At 33.3% G+C, this 17,277-nt stretch overlaps 5 protein-coding genes across 6 annotated transcripts; 3 read left to right on the plus strand and 2 right to left on the minus strand.

The window, feature by feature from the left end:
- Positions 1-380: 380 nt before the first annotated feature.
- Positions 381-2,750, minus strand: LOC116343484 (arginine/serine-rich coiled-coil protein 2). The gene is made up of 4 exons (XM_031771548.1): positions 2,583-2,750; positions 2,314-2,522; positions 1,728-2,244; positions 381-1,655 (listed from the first exon to the last, which is right to left on the minus strand). Exons 1-4 carry the CDS (start codon positions 2,652-2,654, stop codon positions 537-539), a joined length of 1,917 nt encoding a protein of 638 aa, XP_031627408.1. The 5' UTR covers positions 2,655-2,750; the 3' UTR covers positions 381-536.
- A 994-nt stretch (positions 2,751-3,744) lies between these two features.
- Positions 3,745-5,456, plus strand: LOC116343490. Of its 2 annotated transcripts, XM_031771569.1 has the most exons (4): positions 3,745-4,258; positions 4,413-5,107; positions 5,180-5,185; positions 5,227-5,435. In XM_031771569.1, the coding sequence occupies exons 1-4, from the start codon at positions 3,950-3,952 to the stop codon at positions 5,321-5,323; spliced, it is 1,107 nt and encodes a 368-aa protein (XP_031627429.1). In that variant the 5' UTR covers positions 3,745-3,949; the 3' UTR covers positions 5,324-5,435. The 2 variants fall into 2 exon arrangements, with proteins under 2 accessions (XP_031627429.1, XP_031627419.1); XM_031771559.1 differs by having other exon boundaries at positions 3,748-4,258; positions 5,180-5,456.
- A 1,271-nt stretch (positions 5,457-6,727) lies between these two features.
- Positions 6,728-9,191, plus strand: LOC116343479 (glucose dehydrogenase [FAD, quinone]-like). Its single transcript, XM_031771535.1, has 5 exons — positions 6,728-7,071; positions 7,137-7,273; positions 7,330-7,420; positions 7,511-8,882; positions 8,956-9,191. The coding sequence occupies exons 1-5, from the start codon at positions 6,849-6,851 to the stop codon at positions 9,062-9,064; spliced, it is 1,932 nt and encodes a 643-aa protein (XP_031627395.1). The 5' UTR covers positions 6,728-6,848; the 3' UTR covers positions 9,065-9,191.
- Positions 9,192-10,363: 1,172 nt separating this feature from the next.
- On the plus strand, positions 10,364-11,786 carry LOC116345287 (trypsin 3A1-like). The gene is made up of 5 exons (XM_031774527.1): positions 10,364-10,543; positions 10,631-10,646; positions 10,760-11,371; positions 11,434-11,566; positions 11,631-11,786. The coding sequence occupies exons 1-5, from the start codon at positions 10,475-10,477 to the stop codon at positions 11,695-11,697; spliced, it is 897 nt and encodes a 298-aa protein (XP_031630387.1). The 5' UTR covers positions 10,364-10,474; the 3' UTR covers positions 11,698-11,786.
- Positions 11,787-12,181: 395 nt separating this feature from the next.
- LOC116342896 (lipoyltransferase 1, mitochondrial-like) lies at positions 12,182-14,707 on the minus strand. Its single transcript, XM_031770696.1, has 2 exons — positions 13,469-14,707; positions 12,182-13,247 (listed from the first exon to the last, which is right to left on the minus strand). The coding sequence occupies exons 1-2, from the start codon at positions 13,825-13,827 to the stop codon at positions 12,377-12,379; spliced, it is 1,230 nt and encodes a 409-aa protein (XP_031626556.1). The 5' UTR covers positions 13,828-14,707; the 3' UTR covers positions 12,182-12,376.
- Between the last annotated feature and the right edge of the window lie 2,570 nt (positions 14,708-17,277).

Here is a 17,277-nt window from a genome sequence, read left to right on the forward strand (position 1 = left end):
AGAAAAATATTTATGAAAGAATGTTCGAGTAGATTCTTTTATAAGGAAAGTATTGGAAATACAGTTTTATATGAATCCTTCGTAAAGAATAATTTATCCGTGCAATTCTTAATTAAGAATTTTATCAATACAACATTACATTATCAATACTTATCCTTTGTTATGGAGGATCTTTTGAATGAACTGATTTATGTTCAATAAGGAAACTTTGACAATGGATTCTCTTGTATTCTTTATTTATGAATGAAATGGGCCAAATAAAAATTCGAAAAACATAAAATCATTTCTTTTTTGCCACGGACTGACTTACACACGTGATAAAATAAACGACGTTATACCTCGGAGCCACCTTTTGTGCCCAAGAATTGTATATCCAATAATTTGATGTTCCAAAACAATGCATATTTATTAAAATATTTTAACTGCGAACAATCATATTACTACCAAACTTTTTGGTATATTAAAAAAAAATAAAAACAATTTGGTTATTAATGCATTATTTAACAATGATTTGTTTTGTCCTTCAATGGCTCCAGCTACGCCTTCGTGAGGCTCTTCTTCTTCTTTTTCTTCTTTTTTCGCGTCACATAAATATCCGTTTCATTATTCTCATTTTCCACAATAAGATAGTCCTTTGAGCTGGTCGAAATATTCTTAACCGATTTATTGCCGGAAGTATTTAGCAATTCGTGGTACATTGCATCGGTGAAACTTTGTCCATTTGAATTGGTTTCACTTTGTTTGGTATTTTCATCATGTTCGTTTAATTTTGTGATGTTTTTCGAAGGTGGAGAGTTGAGAGTTGCTGTGTTTTCGTTGTTAACTGCAAGCGCTTCATCGCAATTTGTTACATTTTTTACTCCTTCGATTCTAATATCTTGCAAATTCGGTACGCTATTTTCATCGTTTCTCTCTTGATTTGGCGGTGTCTTATCGATCAAATCATTTTCATGCACTAGAGGGTTTTCTATTCTTTTTGGCTCTGTATTATCTAGCCCTTTCATTTCTATATCTTCAGTCTTTCGAATTGGTTCGATTTCAACCTTTGTATTTTTGACCACATCAATACTTTCAGTCTTAACAGTAGCTGAATTGGTATCAATTTCATGTGATGATTGAGGCGGATCATCGTTTTTGATATTTTCTTCTAGCATCGTTTCCATTTGACTTTCCGAATTTAAATCCGTAGATGAGATTGACTTATTCTCTGACAATTTCTCACTTTCACTCATACCACTTTGAGCGGCTGTCAACTCTGTTTTAATTTCATGTGATGCAGCATCGATATCAGATGTGAACTGTAAACTTGGGTTTTGTTCTAGAACAATACAATCCGTAGTGTCACCCTTACTATCATGGTCTTCTTCGATTTCTCCTTCTTCTAAGGCATCATGACTCAACGTGGAATACACCGGTGGTGTAATTTCAATTTCGGTTTTGACACTTTTCACCTTTTCATCCGAAATGACACATTTCGTTGGCATTTCATTTTCTTTGGGTTGACTTTCCACATCCGATTTTTGTCTCGATGAATTTTGTTTCGTTGCATTTTCATCAAGCTTTTGTTTGCATTGCCGTTTTTCATCATTCTCATGTGGACTTGTCGATCGTTTTGGACTTTGACTCTTACTTTTTTCCCGCTTTGTTCGCAAATGCTAAAATTTTTTTAGTTAAATTAAGAACAACGTTTATCTAAAGAAAAAAATCCAAATGTTATGACATCAGACCTGATTCCTTGTCCCTTTGTCCGGTGAATTTCGTTCATTTCGTCGACGAAGTCGTCTTTCAGCATGGCTTCGACTTCGACTTCGACTTCGACTTCGACGTGCTCTTTTTCGTTCCTTCGACAAGCTCCGTGACCGTCTACGTTTTGGGCGTTCAACATTCAATTGTTCGCGTCGTTCATCGTTTCTGCTTCGTTGATTACTGTGTTTTCCGCGTGTACTGTAATCATCACGAAATTGTTGTCGATGATTTTTGTCTACACAAATCTCCCTGCTTTTTGGATTCACTTTGTTTTCATTGCAATTGTCATTGTTTGATTTCGATGCAAATGGATTGCTCCTTTGATTGTCATTACGTCGATGGCTTCGCTCCATCGATTTATCTCTCGCATCCAAATCAATTTCTACTAATTCATACGGTATGAATGGTTTACATGTGATTTGAGATTGTGTAGCTGAACTTCGTGTTTGCAGATTTCTCTGCATATTGTGTTTACGCCGAAAAATGATATTATCTTTCCTGGTTTGGTGACAATAATAGAAATTGGTAAATTTAATTTGTAAAAAAATATAAGCGTTGAAATCTTACTCTTTACGCAGATGATGGATTTCATCATCTTTTCGTTTGATTTCCGCTTTGGCGGTAACTAACAAACTAGAACCATTTCGTTCGAGTCGGCCCTCAATTTTCTGATGAGTAGCTATTTGTTCTTTCAAACTCTCATTTTCCTCTTGTAATCGGCGAATCTCTTCTTCGGCTTCCCGAAATTTCTTATGCAGCTCCAAATAATCGGCACTCTATTAATAAAACATTCAACATAGAAAATACTAGCAGATATTACGAATTGGTTACATTACTTTTTCCTTTTGCTTCTCATTATTTTCGAAAACATCCAAGTCATCGTAAATATCAAACTCACTATCCTCCATTCCTAGAACTAAATTAATTTAAAATGAACTTTAAATGAAAAAATTAAAATCGTTTGTTGTTTATGCATGCATCGCAATTTCACACAAACTGATCTTAAACACTTTTGGCACAAATGTCAAAACAACCACTTGCCTATTTACTGCCCAACTTAATCACACACACATGATTTAAGCGACATCTATGGACAATTTTATTGGATGTTCTTTATTCAGTTGTGCAAAACAAGTTCCATTGCTACACGCTTAATAAATTGTAACATTCACTGGGACTAAACTGATCTTTTATTTTTTGTATATGTTTTCAGGTGAAAAGGTTTGTTTAAAAAAAAAAAAAAATGACTGGGATGGTCCATGAATTTGAATTGGGCTGTCGGATTTTAGTCCTCTATGAAGTTTTTGTTGTCCAATTTTGGTTTTACTGCAATGATATTGTTACAATATTTGTACAATTGTCTGCATCCAATTTCAGTTTTTGAGTGAAAATCAAAAAAAAAAAAATCAAATTCTGACATTAAAATGGCATTCAGATTCGAATTGGTCATAGAAAGTTGAGGGATGATAGCAACATGTTCATTTTAAAAATTTACTACCGAAATTGGTGGCATGACATCAACCACGTTTTCTAATGGCAATGACTAACCAGTTTTCCAATTGAATGCAATTTATTTTAAGCTCTAGATTCTAAATAATAAATAAAAATACACAATCGAAATGTACCAACTGAAGGGTGGTGTTTTTTGAGAGGTTTTGCACTTTCATTTCAATCCCGAAAAAAATCCTTGAAGGTCCAATGAACTTACAACGTATTTCGTCATATCTAATCTTGAAGTAATCATCATCACTTTGTATCTGAATCATACACATAAACTTACTCGACGTAATATCAACAGCTTTATGTATTTGTTCACACATATAAGGTGCATGATCCACAAAAGTGGGTAACTTATAAAAACAAATGATTTATGATTTATTTAATTTGGAAATCACTTATTATATCGGTACTAACTTCTGCTCGTCTATATGTATTTATTTATACGTCGTATGGGAATGCATCACTGATTAGGATGTAAGACCTTGGAAGTGCAATGCACTTAACAACGTATACATAGCTTTTTAACAGCATTCATAACAAACGTTAAACACTTCGAATAGCAATGTGATACGTAGAACAATTTAATCAAAAACTTGTGAACAATTAAAAACATTTGAATGGAATAAACAGTAACCAGTATTGTGAGATCACTTATTAAGCGGTAACATTGCGGTAAATTCCGTGAAATTTCATCTACAATACAATGTGTGAAAAATTTTTTTCTAATATTCCCAGTGAATTGGTTCGTGCTGAACTTTTCGAAACCATCGAAAATGAATTACAGTCGAAAAATTATGATGTCAATTTGAGTGTTGCATCACAATGTGGCGTGAACAATTTCATTGGTAATATTTATCGTGTGTCATTTGTAAAGAAAAACGCTGTTAACAATGATTGGTTGCATGGTGCAACAAAGTCGTTAATTGTGAAAACAGCGCCACAAAATTTGGCGCGTCGTGACAATTTCTTTGTTCGACCGGCATTTGTGCGTGAGATTTATATGTACGACAAGGTAAATTGAGTAAGCGATTTTTTGGCTCTAAAGTCTGATTTTCTACGTGGCATAAAGTGAACAATAATTTTCGAAGTAGAATTGAATCTCGTAACCAAATGAAATTAACGTAAATGAAATTAACGTAAATGAAATTAACAAAAAACGTTTTTAGGTTTTACCATTCTTCCGTCAATTTGAGCGCTCAAAAAATGTGAACATTTTCAGCGAATACCCAATGTGTTATCAAACCATTGATGTGGAACTGAATGAAGGTCTAGTTTTTGAGGATTTGAGTGTGAATGGTTTCACCACCGTCGATCGGCATAAAGAAGATATGACTGCTGAACACGTTAACTTGGTTATGAAAACATTGGGAAAATTTCACGCAATTTCATTTGCATTGAAAGATCAGCAACCGAACAAATTTAATGAACTCGCATCAAATTTGAGTGAAGTCTTTGTGCGTAAAGATGATATACGTTTAGGTGAAATTGTCAACCAACAAGCGGAAATAATGTTGAATGTTGTATCTGCTGATGAAGATGCTCATTTATTGGCTAAAGTGAAAAAGCTTTGTGACCAGGGCATTTTTAGCATTGCAACCGATTGTCTTGATACAGAGTTAACAGGTGAAGCAACAGTTATATCACATGGCGATACATGGCAAAATAACACAATGTTTAAGTATGACACTAATAGTAAGCCAATGAAAGTTTGCCTTTTGGATTGGCAAACATCAAGACACTCTTCGCCAGTCATTGATATCGTTTATTTTATCTTCTGCTGTACAACGAAGAAACTTCGAGAGGTTCATTATGAGAGCTTTTTGGACATTTATCATGAAAGCTTGTGTGAACATATAAAAATGTATAAATAAATCTAGATTTTAATTTTTAGATTGAAAATGAAAAATAAAAATAATAATCGATTTATTTCTAGGCTGGGATCTAAGCCACACAAGTTGTTTCCACGTGAACTAATGCAAAAACACTTGCACCAACTTGCAAAATTTGCATTAATTTTGTCTACAATATTGTTGCCGATGTTAACGTCCGACAGTGGGCACGCAATCGATATAGATGAAGTGTCATGTGATCTTGAGAGCGGAAAGGAAACCAATGGAACCGATATTTTTATATCAGATAAATCACGAAGCAAATTTCATGAACGTTTGCGTGATGTTATAGAAGATATGGCACGATTAGATTATATTTGATGATTTTAAATGTAATTGAAATAAAGAAAAAAAAAAAAAAACAATAAAAATGATTAATTCGAAAATATGTGTACAATTAAGGTCCAATCTAAAAATCCCGCTTGCTAACTCTTTGGGTGTAGTACAAACTTTCACCGGAAAAGGTCATTGAAATATCGATATTTTTCTATAAGAAAAATGATTGATTTTCCATATCAATCGGTTCAAAAATGAAGTGTGCCTCCATAGATCTATTACAGAGCGTAATAATGGCCTTTTCTCCCTTAAAAATTCGTTAAGTAATTTCAACGAAATTTTGAATCAGTCCCAAATTTAAGCAAAAGATTATCTATCATATTAAACGCTTTCCATTAAACTATTACAGCGCTTAAAGACCTAAGTATATATACGTACAATATACTAAACAAAAAGAATTCAAAAATGTACATTTCTCTATATATTTTGCATGACATCGCTGTGATAATAGATTGACTAAACATTTTCATTTTTTTTCACTGAATTCAATATAAACAAAATAGAATTATTTATGAAAAACAACAAAAATGACTTTACTTCGAACTACGAAACTAAAACTATAAACACAATCGAATCTTAATTTGAATAAAATGTAAATTTTTATTTTTCATACTATAATTATTGGTTTTTTTAAGTAGACGTTAAAATCAGATAAAGAAAAATGCTATAACTCGAAATGTAGTTTTACAGTGTTTATTTCAGCATATGTTCACAATCAAATAGGTAAAACGAAGCTAATATTATAAAAAAGCTGTTTTTTCGAAGAAACAACATTTCTTTAGTTTCATCAACACGTTGGCTATTCTATTTAAGTTGAGAGAGCTAGGAGGCAGACACTAACTAGAAACTAGAAAAAAAAAACTTTTCAGATAAATTGGAATGCATACAATAAAACTGGATAGGTATGAAATATATGTGTTATCGATTTATTTCCTAAATAGAGAGTATGTGATGTATTATTCATATTATTATCTGCGAGAAATTATCACTAAGAAAAATTGCGCATACTAAGCACAGTGTCAATCCCCTTGTGAGAAAAGAACTTTACTCATCGGTTTTCACGCGAACCAAAGGTCAATGATAACGAATCATTGATTATAACAAATGAATTACAACAACAAAATACTGTAGTCACCAAACTCGAATACAATTCAAACACTGTGTGAGAATTTAAAAAAACCGGAATTGCCAGAGTAACTGACTGTAAATAAAACGCGTAAGAAAAAAATTCCCAAAAACGTCATTTCGTATTTAGCATTTGAGTTGAATGTTGTATTTAGTCTTCTTTATTTGGTCTACACCATCATAATAGCTTCATTCGTTTAAGACACCGGTCACCATTATTCGCGTTCATACCAAACAAGTTCATTTCATTATATGCGATTTGGCATTTTTGAAAACAATCCGTTGATTAGTTTTTTTTTCGAATGGATATTTGTTCTTAAAAAAATGAGTTGTATATCACCACAGTGTGGAGCTCAAAGTGTCGGAGCTTCAAACCACATATTTTTGTCATTATTTCAAACACTTATCGCCGCCCAATGTGCGATTTCTCCACCAGAAATGTGGCCACCACACCATGAAGAACCGTGGAAGGCTGGTAATTTGAAACAAAAATCTGTTTAAAACAATGGAAAAAGACATTTTTTTATCGTTTTCATCAAGCTGGAGCTGCAGCATTTGATTTTATCATTATTGGTGGAGGCTCTGCTGGAGCTGTGGTGGCAAGTCGACTTAGTGAAATAGAAAATTGGAATGTTTTATTGCTCGAAGCTGGTGATGTTCCTCCGATGGAAGAAGAAGTATGATATAAAATATATTTTAATTTGCAATTTGGTTATTTCGGTCTATTTGGTAGATTCCAGGTTTGCAAGGAAATTTATTTGGTGGAAAATATGATTGGCAATTTGCTGCTGAATCAGAAACAGCTTGTTTAGCATATCCATACGGTACTATATTAACACACATAACTGTATCTTCTCATGTGGCGATATTTGTGATTTAAAACAAAAATGTGTAATTTCAATCGAATTCAATAGGATGTACTCGACCACGGGGGAAAATGTTGGGTGGTTCAGATGCAATGAATTCCATGCAATACGTGCGAGGTCATAAACATGATTTTGACTCATGGAGTGAAGCTGGAAACATTGGCTGGGATTATGATAATGTATTGAACTATTTCAAAAAAGCCGAAAATAATCAGAATCCGGATTATGTGAAATATCAAAATGGAAAATATCACAGTAATTCTGGTCCAATAAAAATTGATTTTTACGGTCCGAAAAAACCCTTCGAAGATGTATATCTTAAAGCATTAGAAGAAATTGGAGTGCCAACCATTGATGATATACATGCTGACAAAGTAATCGGTGCGGGTAAATGTCAAGGAAGCATACACGCTGGAAGAAGACAAACAGCGGCCAAATCGTATTTAATACCAGCAAAAAATCGAAAAAACTTACACATCTCATATAATACAGAGGTTCAACAGATTTTAATTAACGAAGATAATCGAGTTACTGGTGTTGCTGTTAAAGGAAATCAAAATCGGATTTTTAAAATTTTTGCTCGAAAAGAAGTTATTTTGTCGGCTGGATCGCATATGAGTCCAAAACTATTGATGCTATCTGGAATTGGACCAAGAGATCATTTGACCGAAGCCAATATTCGAGTGAAGGCAGATTTACCGGTTGGAAAAAATCACATTGATCATCTCATATTGCGTTTATTTGTTTCATTTGCACCCCATTCAACGGATGTACCAACAACCTCCCATCACGATGATCTTTATAATTTACTAGCTCACAATACTGGACCTCTAACAACCAAATTATTACCACAACAATTGATTGGTTTCATAAACTCACATAATCGAAATGATTTCACTGATATTATGCTTCACTTTAATCACTTCCCACCAAATTCAGATTTTACAAGTTCCGGTTATACGTATTATAACCCACAAATCAGAGATTATTTAAATGAAAAATCAAAAACAAATGACATTGGTTATATTGAAGTAAATTTAGTTCAACCGAAGTCACGCGGCTATATTCAATTAAATAAAACATCAATCGAAGATAAACCAATTATTCGACCCAATTATGTAACAGACGAAGAAGACATTCAAACGTTTATACGCGGTATCAAGAAAATGCTCCCCATTTTGGATACGAAAACACTCAAAGAAAAACAAGCAGAACTATTGAAAATCCCATTGGAAGCATGTGCGCAACATCAGTTCTTGTCGGATGAATATTGGCGCTGTTATATTCATCAAATCGCTTATCCTCCGAGTCACACAGTTGGAACGTCGAAAATGGGACCCGAGTCTGATCCGGAATCGGTGGTCGATCCACGACTGAGAGTAAGGGGTGTTACTAGATTACGTCAAATAGATGGTGGAATGTAGGTTTTTTCCTTGTACTGTTCCTTCTTTTTTTCTCGCTACAATGTATTAATTCTTCACTTCATTTTGTAGAATGCCAAATATAGTTACGGGAAATACAAACGCAGCTTGTATAATGATCGGTGAAAAAGGTGCCGATCTCATTAAAGAAGATCATTTGGCAGGATATAAGGCATTTTGAAATCAACAGATTTTCATTTCAGATTATTTGAATTGACATTTCAGAAAAACTTTGCCCAAATACTGTCATTTAGTATTCAAACTCTTTAATAAATGTGCCAATAAAATTACGAATTTTTAAAGAATTAAAAAAATATGTAACTTTTGTTTGCAGTTTATATCTGTTACAATTGACTATTGAGTCGAAGGTAAGAAAAGAAATGTTTACATTCAAATTATTTTTAGGGTCCTAATTGTTCTATGAATATACCGTATTTGGTATACCACTAATTCGAAAGAATTTTACTAGCAAATCGAAAGAATTTTTTTCGCGAAAATGACGATAAAATCGTTTTTTTGCTCTTCACTTTTTTCATGAAAAACCCTAGCAAATTCGAATAATTTCGGCAAAAAAAATTTCTCGCCAATATCACAGGGGGGGATTTTTACAATTCATGCACCAACGAAACGTCAAACGGTACTCAATCCAACGAATTGAATGTGTCGTTTTCTGCCAAATCCACACCGAAAACCGAAAAAATCAATATTAGACAAATAATGTCCGAAGTGAAATTGCTCCGTGATGTCATTGAGGAAAATTCGAAAAAATTAGACTCAATTGATGAAAAAACAACCGGTATTGACAATGCAACAAAGGCGATAGCGGGTAAAGTGCTCCGACCGACACTTTTGCACCCGAACGAAAATCAACAGAACACACCAAAACCATTCAAAAACGCGAAATTACATGCACAAACACCGAAATCACAATTACCACGAAATACGGTAAAATTTCTCGCGTCATTCTGAACAACTTTGTAGTACACTATTTTTTGATCCGACCAAATTTTGATATGGCGGGGTACTCCACTGCCCCCCCCCCCTACTTCGACTGGGCCCCCTTATTTTCGCAAACTTTTTTTCTCGGCACTTTACATCGATCTGTACTAAGGAAAGTAAACAATTTTTGTATGGTTAGAATCGGCATTGAGACAAATTTTTAGAAATGATATTGTAAAATTGGCTGGTTAAGAAAAATTGTGTTATGAATTAGAAATGTGTAATGGACACAATCGATATCTGCTGCTCCGAAGTCGAAAATACTGGTGGCTGGGTATTCGATCGGGAAGTGTTTTCATTACAAATGATATTGTAAAATAATTCAGAAGGTGAAATAAATGAATAAATAGAGTTTGGAAAAACAGATAAACACATGTATTTGTTTATCGCATTTTTTCAAACGAATTTTGTTTTTTAGAAGAAATCGATGTGTGAAAATTAAGTCAGCCGAGCGCATGTTGTATGTGCACAGTTGTGGCAATAACATTTGAAATAAGTGGTGGTGCGTTTTGTACTCAGCGCTATTTGAAATTTTAACATAAAAGAGCTCGCAACCAGCGTAAAATATTCATGTGAAAGTTTGGCTTATTGTATGGAGATAAAAAAAATGAACTCGTTTTTACACGCATTATTGATGGCACTTGCTTTTGGTGAATTCTCGGTATGATTCTTTTAAGCAGCTTTTTTTTATTGTATTATCTATTCTAAAAATGTATTTTTTTTCAATGCTTTCTAATTAATTTTCCAGGGACACATGAAAAATTGTGAGTATTAACATTTCGATGATAGATTTTAAGATAGTTTAAACAATTGATTGACTCAAGCCGTATGCATAGGGTAGTTTCTATAAAAAAAAATTCAATGACTTTATTTCAAGCTCGCGCACAGATCATTGGCGGTGTTCAAGCTGAAGCAACGGATTTCCCTTACCATGCGCTGGTAATGCGAGTCGAAAGGATTGAAGGAACTCCCAACTTTCATTTGTGCAGCGGTACGATTTATTCGAAATTTAAAATCATAACAGCTGCTCACTGTGTTAATTACGAAGATAAAATGTTGATTCGTGTTGGTTCGAAAAATATAAGCAGTGGTGGCGAGACTAGAGAAATCCTTCCGCAAAACAGGGTAATACACTTTAAATATAACGAATCCACGATGAAATATGACATTGCTGTGCTGCTGGTGTCTGAAGCTTTGCCTATTGGTACAGCAACCATTGACAAAATAGATTTGGTGGAAAAAAACTATGAATATGTAGATAATACCATGCTAACTGTAGCCGGATTTGGTGGAACTGAATATACTGAAGATATAGAAAAGATTAAATATTCGGATACACTACAATATCTTGACGTTCCAGTGGCAAATTTCAAAAAATGTCAAACTAGATACGCCGTAAAAAGACGCAGTCAATTTCGAGTAACTGACAAACATTTTTGTGCTGGTTATTACGACAACAAGCGATGTTTCTTCTATGGAGATTCAGGAGGTTACAACGTTACATATTTTTGTGCGACTCATTATTTCATTGAGAATATGCATTTTTTGTAGGCCCGATTGTTGACAGAGCACGTAATAAACAAGTTGGCATCGTTTCGAGTAGCTTACCTAACTTACCCGGAGTCTTTGTTAAGTTGTCTGATCCCGAGTTCCAAGATTGGATTGAAAAACTAAACTTTAAAACGTCAGTGCACATTATACAAACAAATTTATATTTTAAACTTCATTTGAAACTATATTCATTTCAGAGCAAAGAAGCTATTTAAAGAAATTCAGATCGCTTCATCGAGCACACAAAAGCCAAGATGGAAATAATTTTTTCAAACTAAAATATGTTAGTTCTTCAAAAAAAGATTATAGATATTTTGTTAGGTGAAAAATATATTTGAAATTAACCTGTGCTATTTTGTTGTTGTTTTTTTTTTTTTATCATCTACTCAAAGAATGTAACCAATATTTTTATTGATCGTAAAACCATATATTCTTCGAAAGTGAAATCCCACACGTGTTACACATATGAAAAATTAAAAACAAATGACATTGGCTATATTGAAGTGAATTCAATTAAACCGAAGTCACGCGGCTAAAAAGGCGCCGATCTCATTAAAGAAGATCATTTAACAGGATATAAGACAGGATATTTTGACAGGATATATATTTTGAAATTAACAGATATTAATTTCGTATTAGTTGATTCAACATTTCAGTAAAATTGCACATAAATTCAAAGTTTCATTTTAAATTCAAAATAAATCTTTTATTTTATCAAATTTGTTCTGTTTATTTTTTCTTATATATTTTTTTCTATGTTTTTTTTTTTCAATCAATTTTTTTACAATATTGTCTATACTAAAATAATTTAGCACGCTTAAAAGGCATCTCTGTGTGAGAGAAGTAGAAATAAATAAATGGTAACTAGTTGGTAACTATATATCGATCATCATTCAACTGAAATATTACAGTGTTTGATCAATTGATTCCAATTCGATTCAGCTCAAATACTGTGGTCAATGGCATTGGTGAAATTGTCAAGGCTAATCCCTTTGGTGGCGTTTGTGATGTGCAGTAAATTATCTTCGTCGTATGGTTTCCCGCAGAATGTTGATATCACGGGAATGGTTGTTTCACAATTTGGCAACACAAGTGCAATCTGTTGAATAATTCCAGCCTCTACCGTAATTTTCAATTGTACATCTTGCTCTTTGCCATTACATTTCATTTGAATGGTTTTGTGGGCCGAAAATTTCGGTGTTTTTCCAAAACGCCAATCCCACGAAGCATATTGATCACGGGTCTTATTTAAACCAGGAAACCAATTTTCGGTTGGATTGATTAGTTGAAAACCGCGTTGAATCATAATCATATCACGACCACCATCGTCTAGTGTTGATGCGGCCGTTCGAAGAAATTCGTAACCAATGGCTGTTTCCAATTGTGATACATTTACATGACAATTGACATCGATTAGATTCTTAACCGGCGAACGCACCGATGCAGTCGCACGACTTTCAATCTGAACATTCTCTTTGCATAAAGCATCTCGGAGCCGTGATTTATCCGTACTCACCAGTAACGTACAATGATGATAGGCATTCTTTTGGCCCAATTTTGCTGCCGTGCCTGATATTTTATTGCCGTTCAATGTGATATCATCGCGTGGTGAAATGTCTGCTTTTATCTCCCATTCACGGAACAAAGCACGAGTGATTATATTCAAATTGTAATTACGATTGTATCGTTCGCGTGGCGTAAAAAATGTTAAATTTATATTTCCACGATCATGGTACACTGTGCCACCGCCACTGTTTCGTCTCGCCAATTCGATGCCATTGGTTCGTAATCGGGTGACATTGGCTTCGGAAAATCTGAAATATCAAACATTTTTCAATTACTTTTTATGTAATCAAGCATTTTTAAAAGGGAAGTTTTTCAATCATACATATTCATAGAGCGAATGTAATCAGAAGTTCCTTTGACCTTCTTAAAAACAAATTCAATTTTAAATGATCAAAAATCATTCAGATTACTGATTGACACATTCGTTCTGCGTTTTTACCGATTGAACGAATAATAAACTATTACTTACGGATTTTGATGTCGTCCAATAACAACGCACGGATCGTTTGACCACAACATGAGAACGTGATGAGTGGTGAAATCGAAATTCTGATACATCCAGTCTTCGAATGCTAAATTTGTAAAAATATCATGTGACTGTGAGATGAACACGGACTTTTTAATTTCATCGTCGGGAATGTCTTTGATCGGATGCCGTTTTGTTTTTGTCGTCGATTGTTGCGTATCATTTGTGTTTGTCGTATCGCTACCGGTCGATGAAAAATTCCGTACAAATGGTGTAAATCGATTGCGATGTTCTTTAGCCAAGACCAGTAATCGTCTGTTCAATTTAACCCAGAGGCCAATTTCCTTTACACCACAAGTCATTGCGTAAATTTCTCTTTCTTAAAATATTCCACACACACACACACAGTCTCTGTTCCACTTATAGGTTCAAATCGTTATTTTCCAATAGAATAAATTCACTTTGTTCCAGGCGTTAAATAACGATGAAAATTCATTTTCGAAAAGTTTATGTTCGGATCAATGTTACGTTATATCGTTATGCACAACATAAAAGTCATTTATACTTGATAAAAATGTTTCCGTATAATGTTTGCCAAGAAAAAAATCTAACTTAAAAAAAATTCGCAAATCCGAATCGTAAAACCGAGAATGCAACATTAATACACTGTATCCGTACACACATGGATAACTTTCAATAAAAAAAAATTGCTCGACAATGTGACAGGTATGCGTTGACAGCCGACATTGAATGTTACGTGAATATCAGCTGATGACATTGTGATCAACATGAACAATATTCAGGATTCACCATTGATACGATGTTCGGACGCACTTCGAAGTTTCAAGCCATTTCAAGTCAAAAATCGTTTTGGAACAAAAAAATAGCCAGAAAATAGCTTCAACCAACCGATTGTACGGTTGAAGAGTGTATTGTGGTTTCTATTGTGTGTCTCATTCGTTTGAGACTCTTTCTCTCTTTCACTCCCAAATAATGTTTGACTCGATTTATCGACTCGCCTCTCTTCAACATTTCATTGACTCTCAATTCGATTAACACACGCTGTGGCAAGACCATTGCATTATTTACAAAATAAAAATCAAAGACATGCAATGACCAAAGTTCACTGAATCCAAATATTCATTAAGATTATTTCTCTTCGCGTATTCATATTACTCTGATTTTGATGCAATAATATACACTATTTGTGTTCGGCTGCATTCAAATATACACGCTTGTGTTGGCAAGAGATGTGAATGAGGCAAGAATTTGTTTGCGTTAGCCCGAAGACATTTCGACAAAAATGAATGAAATTCACATGCTTCTATTGTGAATATTGTCGATTGAGTCCGAATTTCGAATTGAACAAGACGACATCTATTGCCGAGATGCGCAGAGAATTTGACATTTTCAAACTATTCAGAATTATAGACCGATTTGGACCAGTTTTTTCAATCGGTTTGGTATAAGATATCGGTTTTGTAACGAGTATTCGAAATTTTAATGATGACTTGCGTCATTGAAACAATATATTGTGACAAAAAATAACCTTTCGAAATGCATTCATCAATGGGATGGAAAGAATAATGAAGGATATGAAGAATGATGAAGGGATGAAGAATCTAATGTATGCTTCGAATACCAAATCCTAAACCAAATCAAATATGATAAATACGCGGCACAAACTGCAAGTCACAAGTGTAGAAATGATTTCTTTTTTGAGTCTTCCCCGCAGAACTACTTTACATTGTTTTTTTTTCACTTGAATACTGAACCACTAATGCATTAATAAGAATCCATTTTTTTCATTTAGCTAAAACTCGAATCATCTCTAATAAATATGGAGACGCCATGGATTCTTTTTTTTTGAATCTAATACTTACCATTAGCGGCCGTTTTTAAGCAAAGAATACGTTGGCACATAAGAACCTTATTTTGAATGGAGCCGCTGAAATAGAAAAAGCCCTTCACAACGATACATTCTTATCGACATAAATCTCAAATAAAAACCAACCACAGTGCGTAGTTTTTTTTTTCAATATTGATTAAAGATATTTTTATTCATGTAAACTTCTCATATTTTATATATTCATAGTAAATAGTATGTGTTTTGTTTTGTATCTCATGTGTATATAATAATATCGTCTACAATTGCAAGAGATTGTTTTTTGTTGTTGTTGTATCGGTTTCTGTGTATGATTGCGTGTGTCAGTACCATAAAATATATATATCAGAAATGGGGTTTTATGTGTGCATAATCACCTTTCAATATTCAATTCTTATGTTTTGTATTTCGCAGATTATGAAAATGTTTCTAATCATCATTTTCAATGTGGTTTCGAAATATTGCAAAAATATGTGGTGAGATTGAATTGTTATAATAAGTGGAGACAAACTGCTTATACGAATTTTGATATAAGAAACAAAATAGATACACACATCGGAATCGGTTCTACATTTTTTTGGCATGAATTTGTTGATGCAAGTGGAATCAATTAACTAGCTGAGAAATAATTGAAATATCTCAAGAATCAAAATGGTTGTATGTTTTTTTTTTCGTTTTTTTTTTTAAATCTTTATTTGTGATACTCGCGCATTTAATTTAGATATATAAATGGTTACTTTGTTTTTATTTATATGTAATAATTACAAGTATTTACTTCACCATTACATTATTTTTATATATATGTAGAATTTTTTTTTGTTCTTATTTTGTGTTGAGAGAGTTTTGGGATGCGCTCATTTTGGGGTTATTATGAATTTACGTCCAGATACGATCCCATCATTATGGCCAACAAAACGTGGGCAAAAATTTATTCAATATGTTAATAAGTAAGGGGAATACATGTTCATTTTTTTATTATTGAATCAATTCTATTCTCTTCTCCTTTTTTTGTTCGTTTCATTGCCATCCTTTCATTATATTTTATTTTCACTAAATTTATATAGCTTAATTGTTCACATTTGACATCTACTTCCATTTATATTTAAAATCACTTAGATACACAATCTAATGTATGTTTTATGTTTGTTTAAAAAGAAGATAAACACTAAATCTCTTTCATTTCATACACACCAACACGCGCATACATACTTGCACAACATACTTATTCACATGTACATAATTCGCGTGCTATCATTCGCTATTATTTACGAATGGATTAAAAATTGTACATTCATTCTCATCAATATATATATTTTTTTAATTTTTGAAAGATTTGAGATTAATTAAAAAAAAAATAGTGAAAACAAAAGAAAATTCCTACATGATTGAGTACTTAATGTTTTTCTTTTAAATTAAGGGAAGATCAATATTTGGTAATGGATCGCAACGGACATTTGTGGTGCCGTGTCTCTGTGATGATGATTGGACAAGTAATGGGACGCAAGTGCACACATTCGAAATTGACTGTCAACATTTTTCCTTAAATGGAATTGGACATGTTTTCTCTATATATTTCTCATTGGCGAAATGGACTTTTTGGGTTGAGTATTATTGTTTTTTTTTTTTCTTCAATTGACACAAAATCATGTTTTTTCTTACTCCAAACTCCATTTCGTGCACATTTTTTCTAATCTGAGTACTTTCATTTTTTTTTAACTAACTGTATGCAGTTTAAAATATTGAGTATTCAATGAAGGTAAATGAAAAGCAAAAAAAAAATTGTGTTGTGTAGATAAAAAAATATATGGTAGAATCCAGTAAACAATGACACCTTTAAAATGGCACATTATGCGAATCCAAAATCTGATTCGAACACCAGCGTATTAGATGCAGTGACTCAAATTTAAATGGCAAAATGACAGATTAG

Source organism: Contarinia nasturtii, unplaced genomic scaffold (assembly GCF_009176525.2).
Source record: "Contarinia nasturtii isolate CC-2019 unplaced genomic scaffold, AAFC_CNas_1.1 Cnas_scaffold_129, whole genome shotgun sequence".
In the NCBI taxonomy this organism is placed as follows: domain Eukaryota; kingdom Metazoa; phylum Arthropoda; class Insecta; order Diptera; family Cecidomyiidae; genus Contarinia; species Contarinia nasturtii.

Coding starts and splice junctions, on each gene's coding strand:
- LOC116343484 (XM_031771548.1), bottom strand. CDS start 2,654: ATGGAGGATAGTGAGTTTGATATTTACGATGACTTGGATGTTTTCGAA. Junction 2,245..2,313: donor ATCCATCATCTGCGTAAAGA/GTAAGATTTCAA, acceptor TCACCAAACCAG/GAAAGATAATATCATTTTTC. Junction 1,656..1,727: donor ACAAAGGGACAAGGAATCAG/GTCTGATGTCAT, acceptor AAAAAATTTTAG/CATTTGCGAACAAAGCGGGA.
- LOC116343490 (XM_031771559.1), top strand. CDS start 3,950: ATGTGTGAAAAATTTTTTTCTAATATTCCCAGTGAATTGGTTCGTGCT. Junction 4,259..4,412: donor AGATTTATATGTACGACAAG/GTAAATTGAGTA, acceptor AAACGTTTTTAG/GTTTTACCATTCTTCCGTCA. Junction 5,108..5,179: donor TTGTGTGAACATATAAAAAT/GTATAAATAAAT, acceptor ATTTATTTCTAG/GCTGGGATCTAAGCCACACA.
- LOC116343479 (XM_031771535.1), top strand. CDS start 6,849: ATGCGATTTGGCATTTTTGAAAACAATCCGTTGATTAGTTTTTTTTTC. Junction 7,421..7,510: donor TTGTTTAGCATATCCATACG/GTACTATATTAA, acceptor CGAATTCAATAG/GATGTACTCGACCACGGGGG. Junction 8,883..8,955: donor CGTCAAATAGATGGTGGAAT/GTAGGTTTTTTC, acceptor TTCATTTTGTAG/AATGCCAAATATAGTTACGG.
- LOC116345287 (XM_031774527.1), top strand. CDS start 10,475: ATGGAGATAAAAAAAATGAACTCGTTTTTACACGCATTATTGATGGCA. Junction 11,372..11,433: donor CTTCTATGGAGATTCAGGAG/GTTACAACGTTA, acceptor CATTTTTTGTAG/GCCCGATTGTTGACAGAGCA. Junction 11,567..11,630: donor GAAAAACTAAACTTTAAAAC/GTCAGTGCACAT, acceptor TATTCATTTCAG/AGCAAAGAAGCTATTTAAAG.
- LOC116342896 (XM_031770696.1), bottom strand. CDS start 13,827: ATGACTTGTGGTGTAAAGGAAATTGGCCTCTGGGTTAAATTGAACAGA. Junction 13,248..13,468: donor ATTGGACGACATCAAAATCC/GTAAGTAATAGT, acceptor TTGATATTTCAG/ATTTTCCGAAGCCAATGTCA.